This window comes from Panthera onca, chromosome A2, assembly GCF_046562875.1.
Source record: "Panthera onca isolate mPanOnc1 chromosome A2, mPanOnc1 haplotype 2, whole genome shotgun sequence".
NCBI lineage: Eukaryota > Metazoa > Chordata > Mammalia > Carnivora > Felidae > Panthera > Panthera onca.
This window is the reverse complement of record NC_138340.1, coordinates 166,072,945-166,091,540: the sequence shown is the minus strand read 5'-3', so window position 1 is coordinate 166,091,540 and position 18,596 is coordinate 166,072,945. Positions and strand designations below refer to the sequence as shown.

The 18,596-nt window shown below is 52.9% G+C and overlaps 1 protein-coding gene across 4 annotated transcripts in view; it reads right to left on the bottom strand.

Annotated features, from left to right (window-relative positions):
- Positions 1 to 18,596, bottom strand: part of DPP6 (dipeptidyl peptidase like 6) — an 856,594-nt gene that overhangs the window by 23,408 nt on the left and 814,590 nt on the right. For all 4 annotated transcript variants that reach the window (XM_078437168.2, XM_078437166.2, XM_078437169.2 and 1 more), the window contains exon 17: positions 10,982 to 11,029. In XM_078437168.2, coding sequence (XP_078293294.2) covers positions 10,982 to 11,029 — 48 coding nt within the window. The remainder of the gene's footprint in view (positions 1 to 10,981; positions 11,030 to 18,596) is intronic.

Below are 18,596 nucleotides of genomic sequence, written 5' to 3'. Positions count from 1 at the left end.
GTCCGATTTCGGCTCAGGTCATGATCTCATGGTTCGTGAGTTCGAGCCTCGCGTCGGGCTCCGTGCTGACAGCTCAGAGCCTGGAGCCTGCTTCCGATTCTGTGTCTCCCTCTCTCTCTTCCCCTCTACCACTCACACTCTGTCTCTCTCCCTCTCAAAAATAAATAAGCATTAATTAAAAAAAAGGAAAAAAGAAAATTCAGCTTTGATATAAAGGTGAGGGAGGAAATGGTAAAACTAAATTTTCAAACAGGTAGAGTTAAAGGTAAAAACCTCTTAAGTTGGACCAAGATTGTGAAAGATTCTGAACACCACATGGCAGCCAAGACATGGGGTCCTTCGTAGACAGCAAGTCGGGACACCTGTGTCTGCGAGGGACGTACAGGGAGGTCCAAGCACACTTGGCCTCAACTCGGAGACCCGGAGATGTGGCTGAGAGACGGCACGCTCTATCTTCTGGCCATGCACGCGAGTTAGGGAAGGAGCGCAGCCCCGGGATGGCAGGTGGCCCCGCTGCCCACCCCATGTCCACAGCCCGGACTCCTCAGAGAGCCGATGCAGCACTCAGGTTTTGCTGAGTCTAAATGCCCTCCGCCTGTTAAGAGTGTTGCAGGCACTCAGTGGAGAGAAATTGGTTTGGGAGATATTAACTATTTCTTATCCGTATCCTAGTCACACCGATAGGGCGGGAAGTCTAGAAGGTAGTTCTGCAGGATAAGGAGAAAAGTAGCATTTTTCAAGTTCTTGGCTGCCACAGAACCTTTGCACTTGCTGTTCCCTCTGAAGGAAGTTTTTTTTGCCGGCTCCTCCTCCATCAGGTCAAACATCACCTCGTCAAGCAGAAGTCCATCTCAGGTACCCCTCTTCACACCAAGGGTAAGAGTTGTGGTCATTTGTCAGACTCTTTCCCACCCTCCAACTCCCCAGGCATCAGTGTTTGGTCCCATCCCAGGGACGAAACGCGTGAGTTTTCAGTCACCTGAGTAGATGGGGAAATCCAGTTCATACCCCGGAAATGGTGCATCCCCACAGGAGCCAAGTCTGGGTTTCTCCCCAGGCTTTCTCCCTGTTCCCTCATGGCCCCTTTCCATGGCCGCAAGAGGGTCTCTGCTGCAGAAGAAGCTGGGAGGGACTGGGAGGTCCTCCTGGGTGCTTCAGAAGCCTGGGGGCTTTCAGGGGTTCCCAGGGTTTCAGGCCTGTTGAGTGGTGACAGTTGACACAATCGAAGCCTCTCCACCATCGTTCCCCGCATGAAATGAGGCACAGTGAAACCAAAGCACACTTCCGTTGCACTGACGGGAAAGCGTATGGTATTTGATGGACGCCCGGCAGACACAGGTTAACACTGAGTTAATGCCGGGACCAGGATGGAATTCATGGACGCTGCCCCAGACCTGCAATCCGTGCAAGAGCCAGTGCACAGATCTTCTGGAAGCCTCAATCTTCAGGGAACCTGCGATCTTTCCCTCCCTGTGTGCCCACAAGATAAGCCCAAGTGGAGACAGGTAAGGGACTAGGGGTGTGCAAATGCGGGCCAAGCTGGACGAGGGGAATTAGCAGGCACATGAGTAGACTGTCTTCACCAGCAAGAACAAAGGCGGCCCACTGCCACCAAGAGGCAGCAGCACGCGTTTGCTTCCGGGGTGCAGGCGACAGCCTCAGCTGGGGAAATTTGTTGGTGGCAAGGCCAACTGGACCACCAGAGCTCAAAACGCAAGAGGACCGAACGGAGCCTCTCAGTTTATCACGACACGCTCCTTCGTCCGTGGGCACGCGTTTGAATTCGGTCTTTCTGGCATCACTCAGCAATCTCCAATGCTGATCCTGAAGGAGAAATTTCGTGCTTAGGTTTGCAGAGTCGTTTTGCTGCCCACCGAGCTCAGCTCGCCTGGAGCTAGCGAGAACGCAGGCTCGCCTCCGGAACAGCCCGTCCGTTCCTGGACCCCGGAGCGCCGGCTTCGAGTGGGAGTGCGCAATGTTCTCATCGAGCACTGACTCTACAGACCGCGTTTGAATAGCTCGCCCTCTGTATTGAAATCCCACCCTTCACAGAGGCACCAAAGCAACAGACTATTAAATTTAGTTAAATATTAGATTTCTCATTTAATGATTGCCCACACAACTGGTTTTATCAGCAGAGAGCTGGCTGGCCCACAGGGGAGTTGAGTTAAGCCATTTTATTTGTTCCCATAATTGCATTCAAAGAAGGCAGGAGCTCAGCAGAGGAAATAAGAGAAGATTGGCATGTTCCCGGAGGACTCTTCTTTTGACTTCAGGGCCATGGGGACCTCCAGTCTGGAGCATACAAATGGCCACTCCTTAATTAAATGTGAGCCCCCTCTAATATTTGGTGGAATTAGCTATTATCAGATCTGGACACAGTGAGACCGCAGAAGCAAATGCCTGCTCATGGGGGCTGCCTCCCTGCCCGTGCCCCGGCGGGCGGATGGGGCATGGCTCATGGGTGGTTCGCGGACTCTGTTGGTTCAGGGAAGCAGTGGGGGCATCACCGCTTGGCTGAATTTGGGGAAATGTGACCAGAATCTAACAGAAGCCAACAGGCGACTGACCTGATGACGATGAGAACAGCCCGCTCCCCTCGTGGCATTTCTGTAGGAGGTGGAGCGCAGGAGAGCACGTGCACGGAGAGTAGGCGTCCGCTTCGCCCTGCTGCGTGGTCTCATCGCCCTGCATGGGTTTCCTGTGCCTCTCACTGCGCAGGCCTGTCCTGGCACACTGCCGATGGCTTCCTCGTGTGCACCTGCCCCTGGTCGGCCGCCCCAGGGCCGTGCGGCTCGGACCAGTGCCGGCTGATGCCATGCCAGCACGGGCGCCCCTGTGCTCCCGGAGATCTCCTTTCTCTGAACGCTGAATGTCCGGTCGTTAGAGTCACTGTCACACAGTCGGGTAACAGTTGCTCTTTTTTGCTCTAGGTTTGTCTTCAGTAGGATTTTAAGGAACTTGAAGGCAGAGTCCCTGTGAATGAACTGATCTTTGGCACAACCGCTGGCATCTGGCCAGGCAGGTGAATGGGATTAATCAGGAAGGGCTGTGTGTTGCCTGGGCCGACGTGGCCCCCTCCCCACAATGCACTACACTGCCACTTAGTTCTGGGTGCAGCGGTGGGTGGGGTGGCAGCGACCTAGGAGGGAGAGAGGGAGGACGCCAAGGCAGGGCTGGGAGGCTCGCTGTGTGCCGTTCTCTCTGTCGACCACACGCACGCTCGCTCACAGAACGTATTTTGCCGTATTTTGGTCTAAAATGACCCATCGGTAAATCTGATCACTCCACCCCCCACAAAGGCTGCCTGTGTGTGGAGTCCTGGGGATCCAGAAGACTTTCCGGATACACAGACAACGAGGGTTTGACAGAATGGGTCATTCCAGGCTTGGGGACACCTGGTCTCTCTGACGTCCGTCTCCCCTCTGACCGGCGGGCCACAGAGGATGTGGTCTGTGGGCGGTTACTCAGGAAAAGATGCAGAGAGGTCAGGGTGGCTCCCAGACAGCGAGGACCATGTGGGCAAGGCCAGGCCACCGGGCAGCTCGCGTCTCGTACGATCTCAGGAAAGGACTGTCTTGATGTCCGCTGCAGGGGGAGTTGCTTTTGCATCTTGATAAAGACCCACGTGAGGAAGAAGAGAATCCTGTCCGTGAGTGTTGGTAAGGCAGTGGGCCTGGGCAGCCAGGTCACCTGGGGTTTGCCAGCACGCGCTCAAGAACATGCTGTGCGGGCGCCTGGGTGGCTCAGTCGGTTCGGCGTCCGACTCTTGACTGCGGCTCAGATCATGATCTCACGGTTTGTGAGCTGGAACTCCGTGTCGGGCTTTGTGTTGACAGTGTGGAGCCTGCTTGGGATTCTCTGTTTCCCCTCTCTCTCTCTGTCCCTCCCTCGCTTGTGCTCTCTCTCACTCTCAAAAATAGATAAACAAACAAAAAAACAATGTAAAGAACACGCTGTGGGGTGCTGCCTGCGAACACACACCACGCCCACCTCCACCGCCCCCTGCACTTCCTCCCGCTGGCCAGGGAGCCGACCAGGAGGGTGCCGCGATTGCCGACAGGGCACCCACACAGCTGAGTGGTACTCCCTCTCCTACTTACGTTACAACCAGCCGCAAATTAGCTGTGTTTTGTTGGTTTTTCTATCCCGGTACCTAAGTTGTTTGAATACCCAGGCATCAAATGAGTATACTTTGGTCCCACGCATAATTACGTTCTTAAGGAAACGGCTTTTAAATAATTCAGAGTCACATCTGTGAACACCCTGCAGGCTCTGCTCGTAGATAAGATTTTCTAAAGGGAAAGAAGTCAAATATTCCCAGGGTGGCTCTGGGGTCATGGGGGAGGAGGAGGAAGGACAAAGAATTCTGAAACAGTAATTTCAAATTTCAGAGCAGGGCTGGAGTGGATGCAACGATCGGCCCAGAGCCAGACCCCTGACCTCGCAGGGCCCGTCTCGCCACCTGCCGTGCGGCCTTCCTGCGGCCCCCACCCTCCGTGCCTGTCATGGTCGAAGAGCACAGGCCTCACGTTAGCTGGCAGTCCGGGCTTCCCACAGTCTGTCCAGAAGCCGCCTTCCGGAGAGCCGGCTGGCCCTCCCACCACTGCCACAGGCACGCGGACCCCCACATCTCCGTCTCCCTCCACACAGCAGGGTGGAACGGCCTTCCTGACGCACGAGGTGGCTGTGTCGCTCTGCTTGCCGTGTCCAAAGCCAGCATGAGGTTCAAACACCGCTAGGGGCTTGGCGCTGAGCCAGACCGGGCCGGGGGTGGTTTTGGGAACTGTGATCAGAGAATCTGCGATTGTCCGCACATTGCTTAGACTATCGTGACGGCACAGCCGTCTCCAGCTGCTGCGTCCTGGGGTCCGGGAGAGAGCCCCCGTGGTCAGGACTACGTGCTTGGGGTCAGTGAGCCATGGTTTTGGTCCTGGACGAGGCGGTGCCATCCGGTAATTTGCTGTAACGAGGCACGTGCGGGATACCGTGCGCAAAGCCCTTGGGCGGGCTGGCCATGGGATGAGATGGCCCCCCGGTTAACGCTGAAAGTGGTGAATGCCACGACGATGGGGCACTCAGTGGCCAGCACCAGAGGTGAAGTTTAAGGGCTCGGTCCTTCCAGCCCCCCGAATACTTCCTGGCCCACTCCAGCCCAGAAGCAGCACCTTCTCTTCCTCCGGGGGGGGGTGGGGAAGGGGGCCAGCATGGGCCTCCAGGCCGGCTCACCATGGGCACCAGATGGAGAACACTAGATCTGCAGAAGCCCCTCAGGCCGCGTTGACAGCAAGGCCAATGGATGGTGGGCCAGAGGCAAAGGCCAGGCTGGAAAGAGGACCCACCGCTTTCTAGCCGTACGTGCATGTGTGCGCATGTGTTTCCTCGATTTTCTTAACTGGAAAATGGGGGTGATAGCAGACTGTCACGTGAGGACAGAACGGGCCCATAGCAAGTGATTCCTAAGTGCTGGCCTAGTCACGTGGACGTCACGGTTACTCTCCGGGCCCCTGGCCAGGTCAAGTTTCCAGAACATATTCCCAGCATAGCATCACTCATAACGAGCCCACGTGGGGTGGGGCTTGGCAGCATCGAGGATGCGGGACCGCAGGCTGGGTTTGTGACTACAGATGAGAGGCGCCTGCCCGCCCTTCACCTTGTGCCGCGCCTGGAAGGAAAGAACTCAGCTCACCTGGAGCGCACCTGCACGTGAGGGCGGTCGGCTGGTCCCGGCCCAGCAGGGGTCACACTCGTGGACCCGCAGCTTCGACCACCGCCCACTCCAGGCAGGGGCCCGGCCCCCCACACGGACTCCTCAACGGAGAGGGACCCAGCCAGTGTCACAAACACCGAGAACGCTTTGTTCTGTGCCGGTGACGCGGCTGGGGACGAGATGGGGCGAGAAGCTCTGTCAGAGGACACATCGAAAGTTACATACAGAGAAAAGAGCCTCTCACACATCCCGCCGACAAAACCCGAGGCTGGGACCCCAAGCGCGGGGTCCGATATGCTACCACACCTACAGCTTCTGGTTCTCTCTGTCCAGGAGGACCCAGGCCCGTCTGCGGTGCCACCCTCTGTGACGGAGCAGGAGGAGCTGGAGGTTCCAGGCATGGGGTCTCCTGCTCTGGTACTTATTTTCAAGTCACGTCATCTGCTTGGGCCCCACGCTGGCGGCTGGCACCCAACAGGCTTGCCATCAATGTTCTCACTGAGTGAGCCGAGAAATTGGAACATTTTTCCATTTTACCTCATCTTTAAGAACGCGGAGCAGACTAGAGGGTTCACTGTGACTTGCTGGTGTTTACCTTTACTCTCCCTTTCCTTTCTTCCTTCTTTTCTCTCTTTTTAAACCCACTTCCCACCATCTCCTTGAAGAATTCAGATGATTTGCTCTTCGACAGTCAGAACTCCAGAAGAAATAACGCATTAGCTGTTGGGATTCCCGCGATCCGAGCCTCAGTTTTGTCATCTGTGACACGGAGCTGGCCGCCCTTCTCACGGGTTATTGATGAGAAGCAAGGAAAAGAGCCTCATCATGCGCTATGCGACTGTACTGTGACCGTCACAGCCCTTGGGCATCACGTGTCACATCAGACTACCGAGGCCGTGGGGTCTGGCTTCTGCTGAGGACACGGGGGATTCTCAGACCAAGGGAGCCCCGAGGGATGAGCACTGAGGCTGCTGAGTGGGTGGGACCAACACGCCGTCTACATGGGGCGTGAGGAACACTCCTTCCGGAGCTCTGTGGCCCGCAGCTGTCGGGGTCTCCGACCTCCAGCCTTGGAAGTGAAGAAGTTCGAGTAGTTGTTGCCTACCATCCGTTTCAACTCCCAGATCTGGGATTTCCAGAACGAAACAGCTTTCTTTTCTTCTCCGTGATGAGCCCCCTATGCACGGCCACCTGACGCCCAGTGAGTCAAACAAACCAGCACTTGGCCCTCGTCCTTCCTACCTGTCCAAACAGAGCCCGCTTCTTCTCTGGGAATTCCTACAGCAGAGTTGGGAAAATGAGGACAATTTTTTTTAAAGAAAATCACAAAAACAACCGAAATCTCAAATCCCTACCAAATTTGAAAAGTCCACAAATCTCTACCCTTCATGGAGGTCTCTCGGACCTTGACTCTGGGTCTGACAAAGACCCCAGGATTCGCATCCCTGCTCATGCCAGGCACTGACCAACATGTGCCTCTCTGTTTAGGTCTGTTATTACGTCTTCTGTCTTCTGTGCCCTCAGAAGATTCCAGGCTCACACGGGTAGGAGCGGGTCCCTGGCCCCACGCCCCCATAACCACCCATCTGTCCCTGGAGCTTCCCCTGCTGGCTCTGTGCTCTCCTCCTGCGTTCCTGCGTCCCTAGGCGGTGCTCACGGCCACAGTCAGAGAACCCTCCCTGGTGTGTGTGGGGTCAGCCCCCTCATAGGGACCCCTCCAGCACGAGCACCACTGTCACAGTCTGGGGCCTCTGGAGAGCACTCCATGGGCTGGCTCAGGGAAGTATCCGACAAGCAGGCAGAGTGATCTATACAAAAATGGCCCATATTTCTGCACTCAGTCACTTCTCTCAAGGACTGGCAAAGGTTGTCAGTGGCATCCTAGACCCATGCTCCTTCGTCCTGTGACGGTGACAGCAGGCACCATGGGCCTCTCTTCCTCCTTCCTGGGCTTCCCTTGCACCTTGGCGGGCCCACGTGAGGGGGTTCTGGCTGCTGGAAATATTGCATACCACTGCTAGGCTGTGCAAGGTCTGATGTCCTGACCCACAGCATCTTCCCTTTCTCTTTCTTCCCGTCCACGTGGCCGGAAGCTGGGGTGACGATGACGGGCCACAGTCTGGAAGGAACTTGCAAGCCCAGGTTCCTCCCAGAAGAGCGACAAGGATCACACCATCTGAACTTTGTGTGAGCGAAATATAAACCTTTGTTTTGCTGTGTCGTGTGTTGGACTGTGTCCCCCAAGATGCTGAAGTCCTAACCCCCCCCCCCCATATCTTATTTGGGATGAGGGTTTTTGCAGAGGAGACAAGTTTAGTTGAGGCCATCAGGGGCCCTGATCCAATACGACTGGTGTCCTTAGGAAAAGGGGGACATTTGGACACAGGGACGCACACAGGGAGGCCGTGTGAGGAGGCAGACTGGCTCTCACACAAGCCAAGAAACACCCATAATTGCCAGAAGCCACCAGAATCCGGGCAGAGACCTGGACCAGACTCTCCCTTACAGCCTCCGGACAAAGTTGCCTGCTGACACCTTGCTCTTGAACTTGCAGCCTCCAGAGCCGGGACAGAATCCAGCGCCCCACGTGTGCCGCGCTGGGACGGGAGCCCCGGGAGACTCCCACGTGAAGATTTGGGTGGTGGCACTCCCAGCAGCTGTTAGCGCTCGGCCATGAAACCCCGACTTTCTCTGAGGTGCAAGGAGCCGGGACAAAAGCCATCTCTGTGCGTTCTCCACAGCCAGCGGGACGCGGGACTAAGCTGTGACCGGCAACAGGAACGTGGGCGTGCGGGTGGCCCTTGCAGGAAGCCAGCCTGCAGGGACGGTCGTGCTTTGCCTTCTCTCCATCTTCCGGCCACTTTTCATCACGAAGCCACTCAAGGGTGGAAGTGACGAGCTGGACAAGCGGTGGGGCAGGCAGGAGGGCATGATCACTGTGGAGCTGGCGTGGCAGACGGGGATGCACACAGAGAGCAACGTGTTCCGTCCCGCTGAAGCGACTGCTGTGTTAGGGTTCCATGACACCGCCAGACCCTAACTGACACGCGAGGTTCTTCTACTTTATTTTTTTTATTTTTTATTTTATTTTTTTTAACGTTTATTTATTTTTGAGACAGAGAGAGACAGAGCATGAACGGGGGAGGGGCAGAGAGAGAGGGAGACACAGAATCGGAAGCAGGCTCCAGGCTCTGAGCCGTCAGCCCAGAGCCCGACGCGGGGCTCGAACTCGCGGACCGCGAGATCGTGACCTGAGCTGAAGTCGGACGCTTAACCGACTGAGCCACCCAGGCGCCCCAAGGTTCTTCTACTTTAAAAGAAGCCTTTGGGGCGCCTGGGTGGCTCAGTCGGTTGAGCGTCCAACTTCGGCTTGGGTCATGATCTCGCAATCTGTGAGTTCGAGCCCCGTGTCGGGCTCTGTGCTGATGGCTCAGAGCCTGGAGCCCGCTTCGGATTCTGTGCCTCCCTCTCTCTCTGCCCCTCCCCCACTCATGCTCTGTCTCTTTCAAAAACAAACATAAAAAAATAAAAAAAAAAAATAGGGCATAGTTCCACGTGCTCTGTACCCAGCCTCCCCCAGGAGTGACGGCCTCCGTGACCCGGCGTGGCCTCGAGAGCAAGACACCAACACTGGGGCGGGGCCGCTGGCCACGCACCTCATTCAGTTTTCATCAGACTGTAGATTTTTAAGAAGGGAAAAACTTCATGAAATATCGGGAAATTATCTATGTCCTCTTGTATTTTAACAAACCCTCTTAATGGAACAATCCATGTTTTCGTCAGAAAAAAAGGATGCCCCAGCAGAGGCTTTGTGAAATACTTCCATCTTTTCTGGTGAAATCCGTAGCTAAGGAGATTCTGGCATGAACACTCGAGGGCTGTCATGCGGGCCGTGTCTGTCGATCCCACAGACACCTGCCTTGGGGTGGGGGTCCTGGCCTGACCCGCTGGGCAGGCTCCCCAGGACTCTCCAAGCCCTCGTGCTGGGAAGAGCGGGCAGCCTGTGGGCGGGCAGGGGAGGCGGGTGCAGCCCAGGGAATCCTGTGTCAAACCGTGTCCCTACTGGACGTGTGGCCAGACCCCCAAACCTCACAGGCTCCTAGAAACGTCCCCCAGTCGTGCTGGAGATGAGGCCTGGGGCCGGGCACCCTTCGCCCTGAACCCCCATCCCCCCAGCACACAGGGAGGCCAACGCAGCCCCCTCCCTCCCTTCTCCCCTTTGAGGGCCACACAAGTGTTTTGAGTGGGTTTTGTAACCATCTGATGTCCCTCTTTTTGCCTTTTTTTTACATTTAAGTGATTTTAAAAATCTATTTCTGATTTTTTTTTAATTATGCATTTCTAGTCATTATTTGATGAGCTTTGTGGAATACTGTCATTATTTGGGAATACTCTCTAAATGCTGTCTCTTGAAATAAATCTGTTTTACCCACTTTTGAACACTTTGACCACTTTTTAACCAGTGTCTAAACAGATGGCGGGAGACCCCCTCTTCCACGCTTTCCCCCTTGCCAGCGCCGTTCGAAGCCCTACCACCGATGCAGGAGTCAGAGTCACTGACGGCCTGCTGCCGTGACACTCGAGGGACGTGCAGGGTCACCCCACCATCGGGGCCTCAGGTCTGACTTGCTGTTCGAGGGCGGGGTACAGAGCGGGGGCGGGTGGTGCCCCGGTGGGAAGGAGTGAGGAGTTGGGAGGAAGGAGGCAGTAGGGCTCCTTGGGGACAGAGGGTCAAGAAGTAAGGCCAAGAAGGGGACAGACCTCTGCATGTGCGTGTCAACCTGCACGGGGTCCCCTCAAGCAAAAATGTGCTGGGAGGTCCTCAAGAGGCTCCGGAAAGTTTTGTCCCTGCAGCGGCATGCACGTGAAGCGCCTCCGTGCTGTGAAGGTGTCCCCCGGCCACAAGGGCAGGTGAGTGTCAAAGCACCCATGGAGCCTTGGCCCCCAGTGGGAGGTTCTAAGAGGCGGGGAGGGTCGGGAGGGCCAGACTGAGGAGCTGGGGGCCATGGGCCCTGTTCAGTGCCCCACGCGGGGCCCTGCATGGTCGCGGTGGCCTCCGGGCCTCAGCACTCGTGGGGCGGGGGCACCTTCTGTCTGGGTGGCTCTGACATTTGATCGATACTGCCAGTCGTGGGGGTCACTCTGAACTGCGAGGGCATCCCCATCTCTGGCTCTCCAGACAGGACTCCGTGGGCTGGACTCTCTCACAAGGCTCAGCTTCCTCTCTGCCACGGCACGGGAAGGTTCCAGAAAAGAGCAAAAGCCACTTACTTTTCTTATCCGTTGTGTTGTGCACCGTCACCGTGGGGACTCCAGGACCTGGGCAGGTAGGGAGGGGGAGCCAGACAAGAAACAGAAAGAAGGTTGTTAGTGTAGCCGAAGCAGGAGAGAACCCCGGCCTTCCTTACAGCTTGCACACGTGCGGGCCCGGACCGGCCCTGTACTGCAGGCTGTCTGTCTTCCTCTGGGCCGTCGTTCATCACGAGGGGCCCGATGAAAACTCCCTATGTTCCCGCTGCAGAAACGCATTCACATCATTTTACAGAGCCTGACTTGGTTCACCCCCTCCCCGCTCCACGGTCCTTGCACTGACACAAATCACACGCCGTGCGCTGAGTTCGAGTGAACGGCTCAAGCGGCCAATCCTGGACGGCTTCCTGCGAGAGAAGCCATTCCCTCCGCTGGCCTCTTGGAACACCTGGTAAACACTCGCGACCACAGCAGGGCTATGCTGTAGACTTCCGCCTGTGCGTCCGTCTCCCCTGGAACCGTGCTTGCGGCTTCCCAGCTCCAGGCTGCCAGGAAGCCCGGGGCCCCGCGGTGTGAGGGTAGGCACAGACTTCCTTGGCTTCAGTCCATGGTCAACAGCCTTATTCTCATGAGCAAGAAGAGAGTCCAGAAAGCACAAGGGCTTCCCAAATTATTTTTATATCATTTTGAAAGTAGACTATGAGGTGGGCGACCTTTCTGACCTCCTCTCTGCCCGCTCTGCGAATCCACTCTGTTCCAGCCAGCTGGACTTCTGCAGATATCGAAGGACACGTATCATTCTCTGTGCCCCCAGACGCTGGCATGGCTTTTTTCTTCGTTGAAGTCTCTGCTCGAATGCTTTCTCCAGCCACCCAATGGGAAAGAGCACCTTTCATGACCATGCCACCAGCCCCTACCTGTCCCTGTTTTCTTCCCCTTTAGAGAGGTCACTGTCACATTCTGTAAAGTTGGGTCCTTATAACAGAAATTTTCAGAATTTGCTCACTGTCCGCGTGTTCAACCGCACCAGAGTGTAAGCTCTAGAATTTATAGGGACAAAATGAGATGCTGTCTTCCTGCCGTTATTTCTAGCACCTGGATGGTACTCGGGATATAGTGGGTACTTGACTACATGTTCATGGAGTGAGTGCTGAGTGGTGATCGCAGAGCGTCCAGGAAGGAGCCCTGTGATCCTGGGGGACTGGGGACAATGAAGGCAGGTGGGAAGCAGGTGGGCAGAGAAGGGTCCATCACAGGGACCTGGTAGTCGGGTTGTTTCCTGCTCTCTGCTTCAGGCTGGGGACTCTGGGACGCTCTGAGCTCACAGAGATGGGCCACTTCTGAGCCGCAGGCGAACAAGGACTGTTTGGGGAGAGGGATGGCTGGAGTTCAGCTTCCTTGGGGTCATCGTAACTTCTGCGTGCTTCTCTGGGGCCATAGACCAGTGGCTCAATTGAGAAGCACAAAACCTGGCACAGATCCCACTGTAGTCAGGCTTAAAGACCCCACTGCAGTGGCTAAAGAGTGGTCCCAGTCCAGGGACCGAAGAGGATGTGCCAGAAAAACAAAGGGGCTGGTTCAGAAAAACAAAGAGGTCCCTGGCTGAGCTGAGACACAGCCTGTGGGTCGCACCAGCCACGGACCTCAGAGCCTGTCCACTGCCCAGGGACTGGACCCAGACACTGTCTCATGCACATCCAAAGTCCGGGAGGCCCTGGGGCCTTATTCCCTCTCCCCCTATGCCCCCTCCACCACTGACCCACAGATAGGATTGCCCAAACCACATGCAAGATATTCAATTACATGGGCATTTCACATAAACACTACAGTATATAAATATATATTTATATGCCGTATACAAATATATATACATATATATTTGTATAAATATGTCCCATGCAGTATTTGGGACTTACCACTAAAAAAAATTACTTGCTGTTTGCCTGAAATTAAAGGGAACTGCATGTCCTATATTTTTGTTTGCTAAATCTGACACCATCTCCCCAGGGGCGCAGGCAGCAGTGATCTGAGAGTCTAGGTGTTTAAATCTAAAGAGACAGCCCTCACCGAAAGGGGTTTAAACACTGGCTGTGGGTTTAAATTATTGAATCAAACTAAGTTTCCCGGCTCAAAGATCCATTTTCCCCCATGGGGAGCTCATGTGGAAGAACAGATCAGTTATTGAGAAATAAAGACACTACATCTATTTCCTCTGCACGTTTCAGGGGGAGTAAATTCGCATACAGAGCGTATCCTGCATTTTGATTAATAATGTAAACAACTATTATTTATTTAGTGCCTACTATGTAGAGGCACTCTGCAAGATGTTTAATATGAGTAATTCATAACGCTCACAGTAGCCCTCCGAAGTCGATCTTACAGATGAGAAAACGCAGGTTCTGAGAGTTTGAAGCCTTCCATCTAACCCACACAGTAAGAAACTCATCCCTCCTCAGTTTTTAATTCATTAACTTGATATATGTTGCTAAAAAAAATGCAAACACTGAAGAACAGAATAAAGTGACAAGTGAAATACGCTTCTGACCCCCACTTCCCAGAGGTGACCTAAATGTCTCCAAAATGTCTTAAGATGATTCTCTGTGTATATGTGGTCATATTTGCACACACACACAGATTTTAAACAGGTTCAAGCAACATAAAAACACCTGCATAGAAACCAGCAGCTTTGTCAAATCTTAAGGCCGAACCCTATTGCCTCAGTGTTTTGTTTTTGTTTTTGTTTTTAAATAAAACATGGACTTGAGGGCACCTGTCCACCCTTCCCTGATCTCAGCCTGCTCCCTTCCCAGAGGTAACTGTTACCTTGAGGTGACTTATCATCCTCCCGCACCACTTAAAAGATACTTTTGCGGGGCGCCTGGGGGGCTCAGTCGGTTACACGTCAGACTTCGGCTCAGGTCACGGTGTCACAGTTTGTGGGTTCGAGCCCCACATCGGGCTCTGTGCCGACAGCTCGGAGCCTGGAGCCTGCTTCGGATTCTGTGTCTCCCTCTCTCTCTGCTCCTCCCCTGCTGGCACTCTGTCTGTCTCTCTCTCTCAAAGTAACAAATAAGCACTAAAAGAATTAAAAGACATTTTTGTCACATGGTCTGTGTCCACAATCTCATGTTTGTCACATACATCGTGGCCCAGCATCTGGAGATGGGGCCAAACAGGCAGCACGCGAGTGAGCAATTGTTTGGAGTCGGCACAGCTGTGAGAGGTGACGATGCTCGGTGCCGTGCGGCCTACAGCTAGCTCCACGGCGGAGCGTCTTGCGAACACCGTTGCACACACCCCTGCACACACCCGTGAGGAGGCGCGTAGGAGGTCCTTCTCAACAGCACCTGTGCCTGAGCAACAGTGGCCCAGCTAACCCCTAGCGGGAGACGGGGCGGCTTAAATCAGTGCATTCACACGGAGAAGGTTGGAGAGCGCACGAAATGAATGAGTAAATCCACACCTGCTGATGTGGACGAACATGAAAAACGTAAACTTGCCTGAGGACATGAAGTTGCTGAATGGTGAATACTGCAATGTACAATTATGTAAGTAATTTTGAAAAGCTGTAACAGATGTATAGTATTCCATTATATGGATATATATATACATGTATATATAATTTATATATATAAATTATGTATATAAATTGTATATGTAATTTATATTATATATTAATATGTATATATTATATATATTATATACATTATAATTAACAATATATACATACTACAATTTATTTGGTGCCTTCCCTGCTGACGGAAATTTAGGCTGTTTCCTTTTCTTCGTTACCATAAACGGCGCTGCAGAAAACTCTCTCGCTCGTATCTTTGCGCGTGGACGAGACCGTCAGTTAAGCTAGCTACCAGCACTGCGACTGCTGTGTTGAAAGGTTTTATGGTCAGCTTTCACTAAACCAGCTTCAGGGTCCAAACACGGAGCCCCTACCCTCAGTGCTTAAAAAAATGAATGCTTATTTCTTGCTAATGTCACGTCCTGGTAAACGCGTGGCTACACTGGGTTCTCTGTGTGGCGTCCTGGTTCTGAGACCCAGGCTGAAGCTCCCAGCCCTCGTCGGGAACAAACTGGGTCACAGCAGGAGGAGGTGAGCAAGGGGGACGCACGGGGGCTCCTAAAGCGTCCGGGCCCTGCTGTCATACTCACCGGCTCTCATGCCTTTGGCCAACAGAGGGGAAGGAACCCCTCTCGAGGGGGGCTGGGGTCATGTGGCGATGGGGAAGGTCCCGGGGGGTTATGCGTGAGACGTGGGGCAGCCGTCTACCGCCTCAGGCAGAGGCATCTGAGTCCTAGTCGATATAGACTCACGCTCTCTAACTTACAGTTTATGGCGGGCGGGGGGCGGGGGGGGGGTCTGCATTACAACAATGGCTCCAGTGGGCAGACACAGTACTTGGCATTGGTTAATGTACATTTCTCAGATTTTGAGTGAAGTGGGCCATCTTTTCGCCTTTCTTTGACATTTGCGTTGTGTGTGTGTGTGTGTGTGTGTGTGACTGCAAACTGCCCTTTCCTGCCCTTCGTCCACCACAACCGTGCTGGGGCCTGTCCCTGTGCTGTTTAGGGATTTATCTCTTTACTGCTGCTGCAGAAGCTTCTCCTGGGTTCTCCCTCATCTGTCACTCAAAAAGGGTCCCTGGTACCAATGGCAGCAATTGCTGTGCCGAATTGAAATGAAAAAAAAAATGTAACTGCTCCTACCAGGTTCCCACCACACCCCTAGAGAACAGAAGACAGACAGACACACACACACACAATCTGAAATCCTCATGCTGGAAATCTGGGTCCCCGGTGCCTATTCAGAATCTGGGACTCAGCGCTGTATACAAAATGCTTGCCGAATGGATTAATGGCTAACGAACAAAGACCTTTTCAGCATATACTTGGCCATGACATATCAAGGCAGCACACTGAAATCAGGCTAAGGAAGGATCTCTTAAGCCCATCCCACGTCTCCGTGTTTTATAATCCAGCTTTTTGGCTCTCTGTGGGTACGTGGTCACCCCTCAGCCCCCACCCACCTTTTCTCTAAGTGCCAAGCGTAACTGCCTCCGTCTATAAGGGTTGAACGGTGTTCTTTTCCTTGAGAGCCACACCACAACTGTGCTGTATTCACCACTGTTTTAATATACAAGATTCTTTAGAATAGCCAAACAGAAACAAAACATACAAGAAGTACGTTTAAAGAGGACACAAAAGTTAAAAAGCAGCCCCTGTGTATAATTTAAACCTACGGATTCTAATCTTCCAGATCCTGTCTGAAGGTCAAACCCTCCTCTGGGAGAAAATGCCCTAGGTGGGTTTTAAGATTACCCAAACGGGTTTGAGATTTCTATGGTGGTCAGGCTCCTCAAAATTGGCAGGTAATTTAGAAACCCACCTTGGGGCGCCTGGGTGGCTCAGTCGGTAGACCGTCCGACTTCAGCTCAGGTCATGATCTCACAGTTGCTAAGTTCGAGCCCCGCGTCAGGCTCTGTGCTGACGGCTCGGAGCCTGGAGCCTGCTTCGGACTCTGTGTCTCCCTCTCTCTCTGCCCCACCCCCACTCGTGCTCTGTCTCTGTCTCTCAAAAATAAATAAATTAAAAAAAAAAAGAGAAACACACCTAAACCACAAATAATTTTCTCATAAGAAAGAAAGAAAAAGCAGGGGATTCTCAATTTGGAATAAAATGCTTAGACTTTGTGGGGCGCCTGGGTGGCTCAGTCGGTTAAGCATCCGACTTCGGCTCAGCTCATGATCTCACGGTCCGTGAGTTGGAGCCCCGCGCCGGGCTCTGTGCTGACCGCTCAGAGCCTGGAGCCTGTTTCAGATTCTGTGTCTCCCTCTCTCTCTGACCCTCCCCCATTCATGCTCTGTCTCTCTCTGTCTCAAAAATAAATAAACGTTAAAAAAAAATTTAAAAAAAAAAGATGCTTAGACTTTGTGATACTTTGATCAGACCTGGGCTAGCGTTCACCTACGATTTCTCTCAGAAGAGAAGGGACATTCCCAATACACTAACAGCATACGCAGCATTTGGGGAGAGCTTATCACAAAAAGGGAAATCCCTACACCCACTGTAAACAAGAACACTTTTACTAACGAGTCTTAGGAGGGACTCACTGAAGTTTGAAACTGGTTTTCCTTCCTCTTCTTCCAAAGAAATCTGATGCACATACAGCCAACACCTCACTGATTAAACGCATTGTTTTGTACAGTACAAAGCTCTTGGCTATGTTGTCACTGCCTCTCTGTTATCCGTGCACACGTTATTGTGACTGAAACCTGGAAAATCTGGCTTTTTGCTTTACAGACAGCCAGAACCCTACAGGACTCTGCTCAACGGTGATTCTGACAACTCCTGTTCACAGCTTCTTTTCACTTTGCGTGTAATTCAATGCGACAAACATACATAGAGATTCCGTGTGTGCAAGGCACGCTGCCAGGTCCAGGGGAAATGGCCAGAAACAGACAAAGTATTTGCTGTCAGGGACTCACTGTCTAGTACAAAATAGTCCAGGACAAAATACAAAATGCACAAAAATAGGCTTTGATGCCGTGTCGCGAGCAAAATCACCAGAAGGCACACGGTTCAGAGGTGAGCGAGTTGACTCCCGCAGGCGGGGACGTGGTTGGGGAGCCTGCCCTGGTTCCAGCTCTGCGCCTTTTCTCCTCTGGGTCTCACGTGCAGAAGACAGTCAAGCCTGGATTTTGAGTCACGTGTTCTGTGAGTGTTCCGCAAGACGAGCAAACATTTCTAACAAATCTTAACTTTATAGAGGAGTGATGTTGTGCAACACAAGTCGTATGTGATGCCAGATGCCGTGTGATCACAACTGAGCCAATGGTTCTTCTCTCTTTCTCTCTCTCACTCCCTGCGGGGTTGTGGGTGATCGTCTCCCATGCTCAGATGCTGGTCTCAGGAGGTGGTGTTTGGCAGAAATCCCTGACTTTTCAGAACGTTGGAAGGTGCCCCCAACTGGCACTGGTGTATTTTTTGTCACCTCCAAGCACCTATGGACGGTCCTTTGCTTTTCCAGACAAGAGTAACCTGAAGAAGGCTTTGCTTCATTCTAGGTCAGGCCGCCTGCAGATACAGACCCTTTCCTCGGCTGCCTTATTGCCAGTAACATTAAATACAGTCTATGACAAGAGTTTATTAATACCGTACCGTAGTCAACATCCGTGCGAACATATACAATGGCCCCCGTGCAGAAAAGATTCCATTGAGCCAATCGACAGCAGTGATGGTGAGTGATACTGAAAGTTGTCCTACACAATAGCCCTCCTCTCTCGTCTCCCTCACACCAGCCACGAAGGTTTTCAAAGGTAAGTGCAAGTTAATTCGTTTTTCTCTTTATATTTTGTATTTTCTTTAGTATCTTGTATTATATTACAGTATTGTAATCATTTTTTAATGAATATTTTTGGGTTGCGGAACGAATCATCTGAGTTTCCATGATTTCTTCTGGGGAAATTTGCTTTGATATACAAGAGCTTTGGATTTACAAGCATGTTTCCGGAACAAATTGTGCTCACAAACCAAGGTTTTACTGTATGGGTTTGTCGAGGTCTACTCTTAGTAAGAATGTCAAAGGCTGCTATGACCACTTTTGGGCGCCCACTACTTGCCAGGC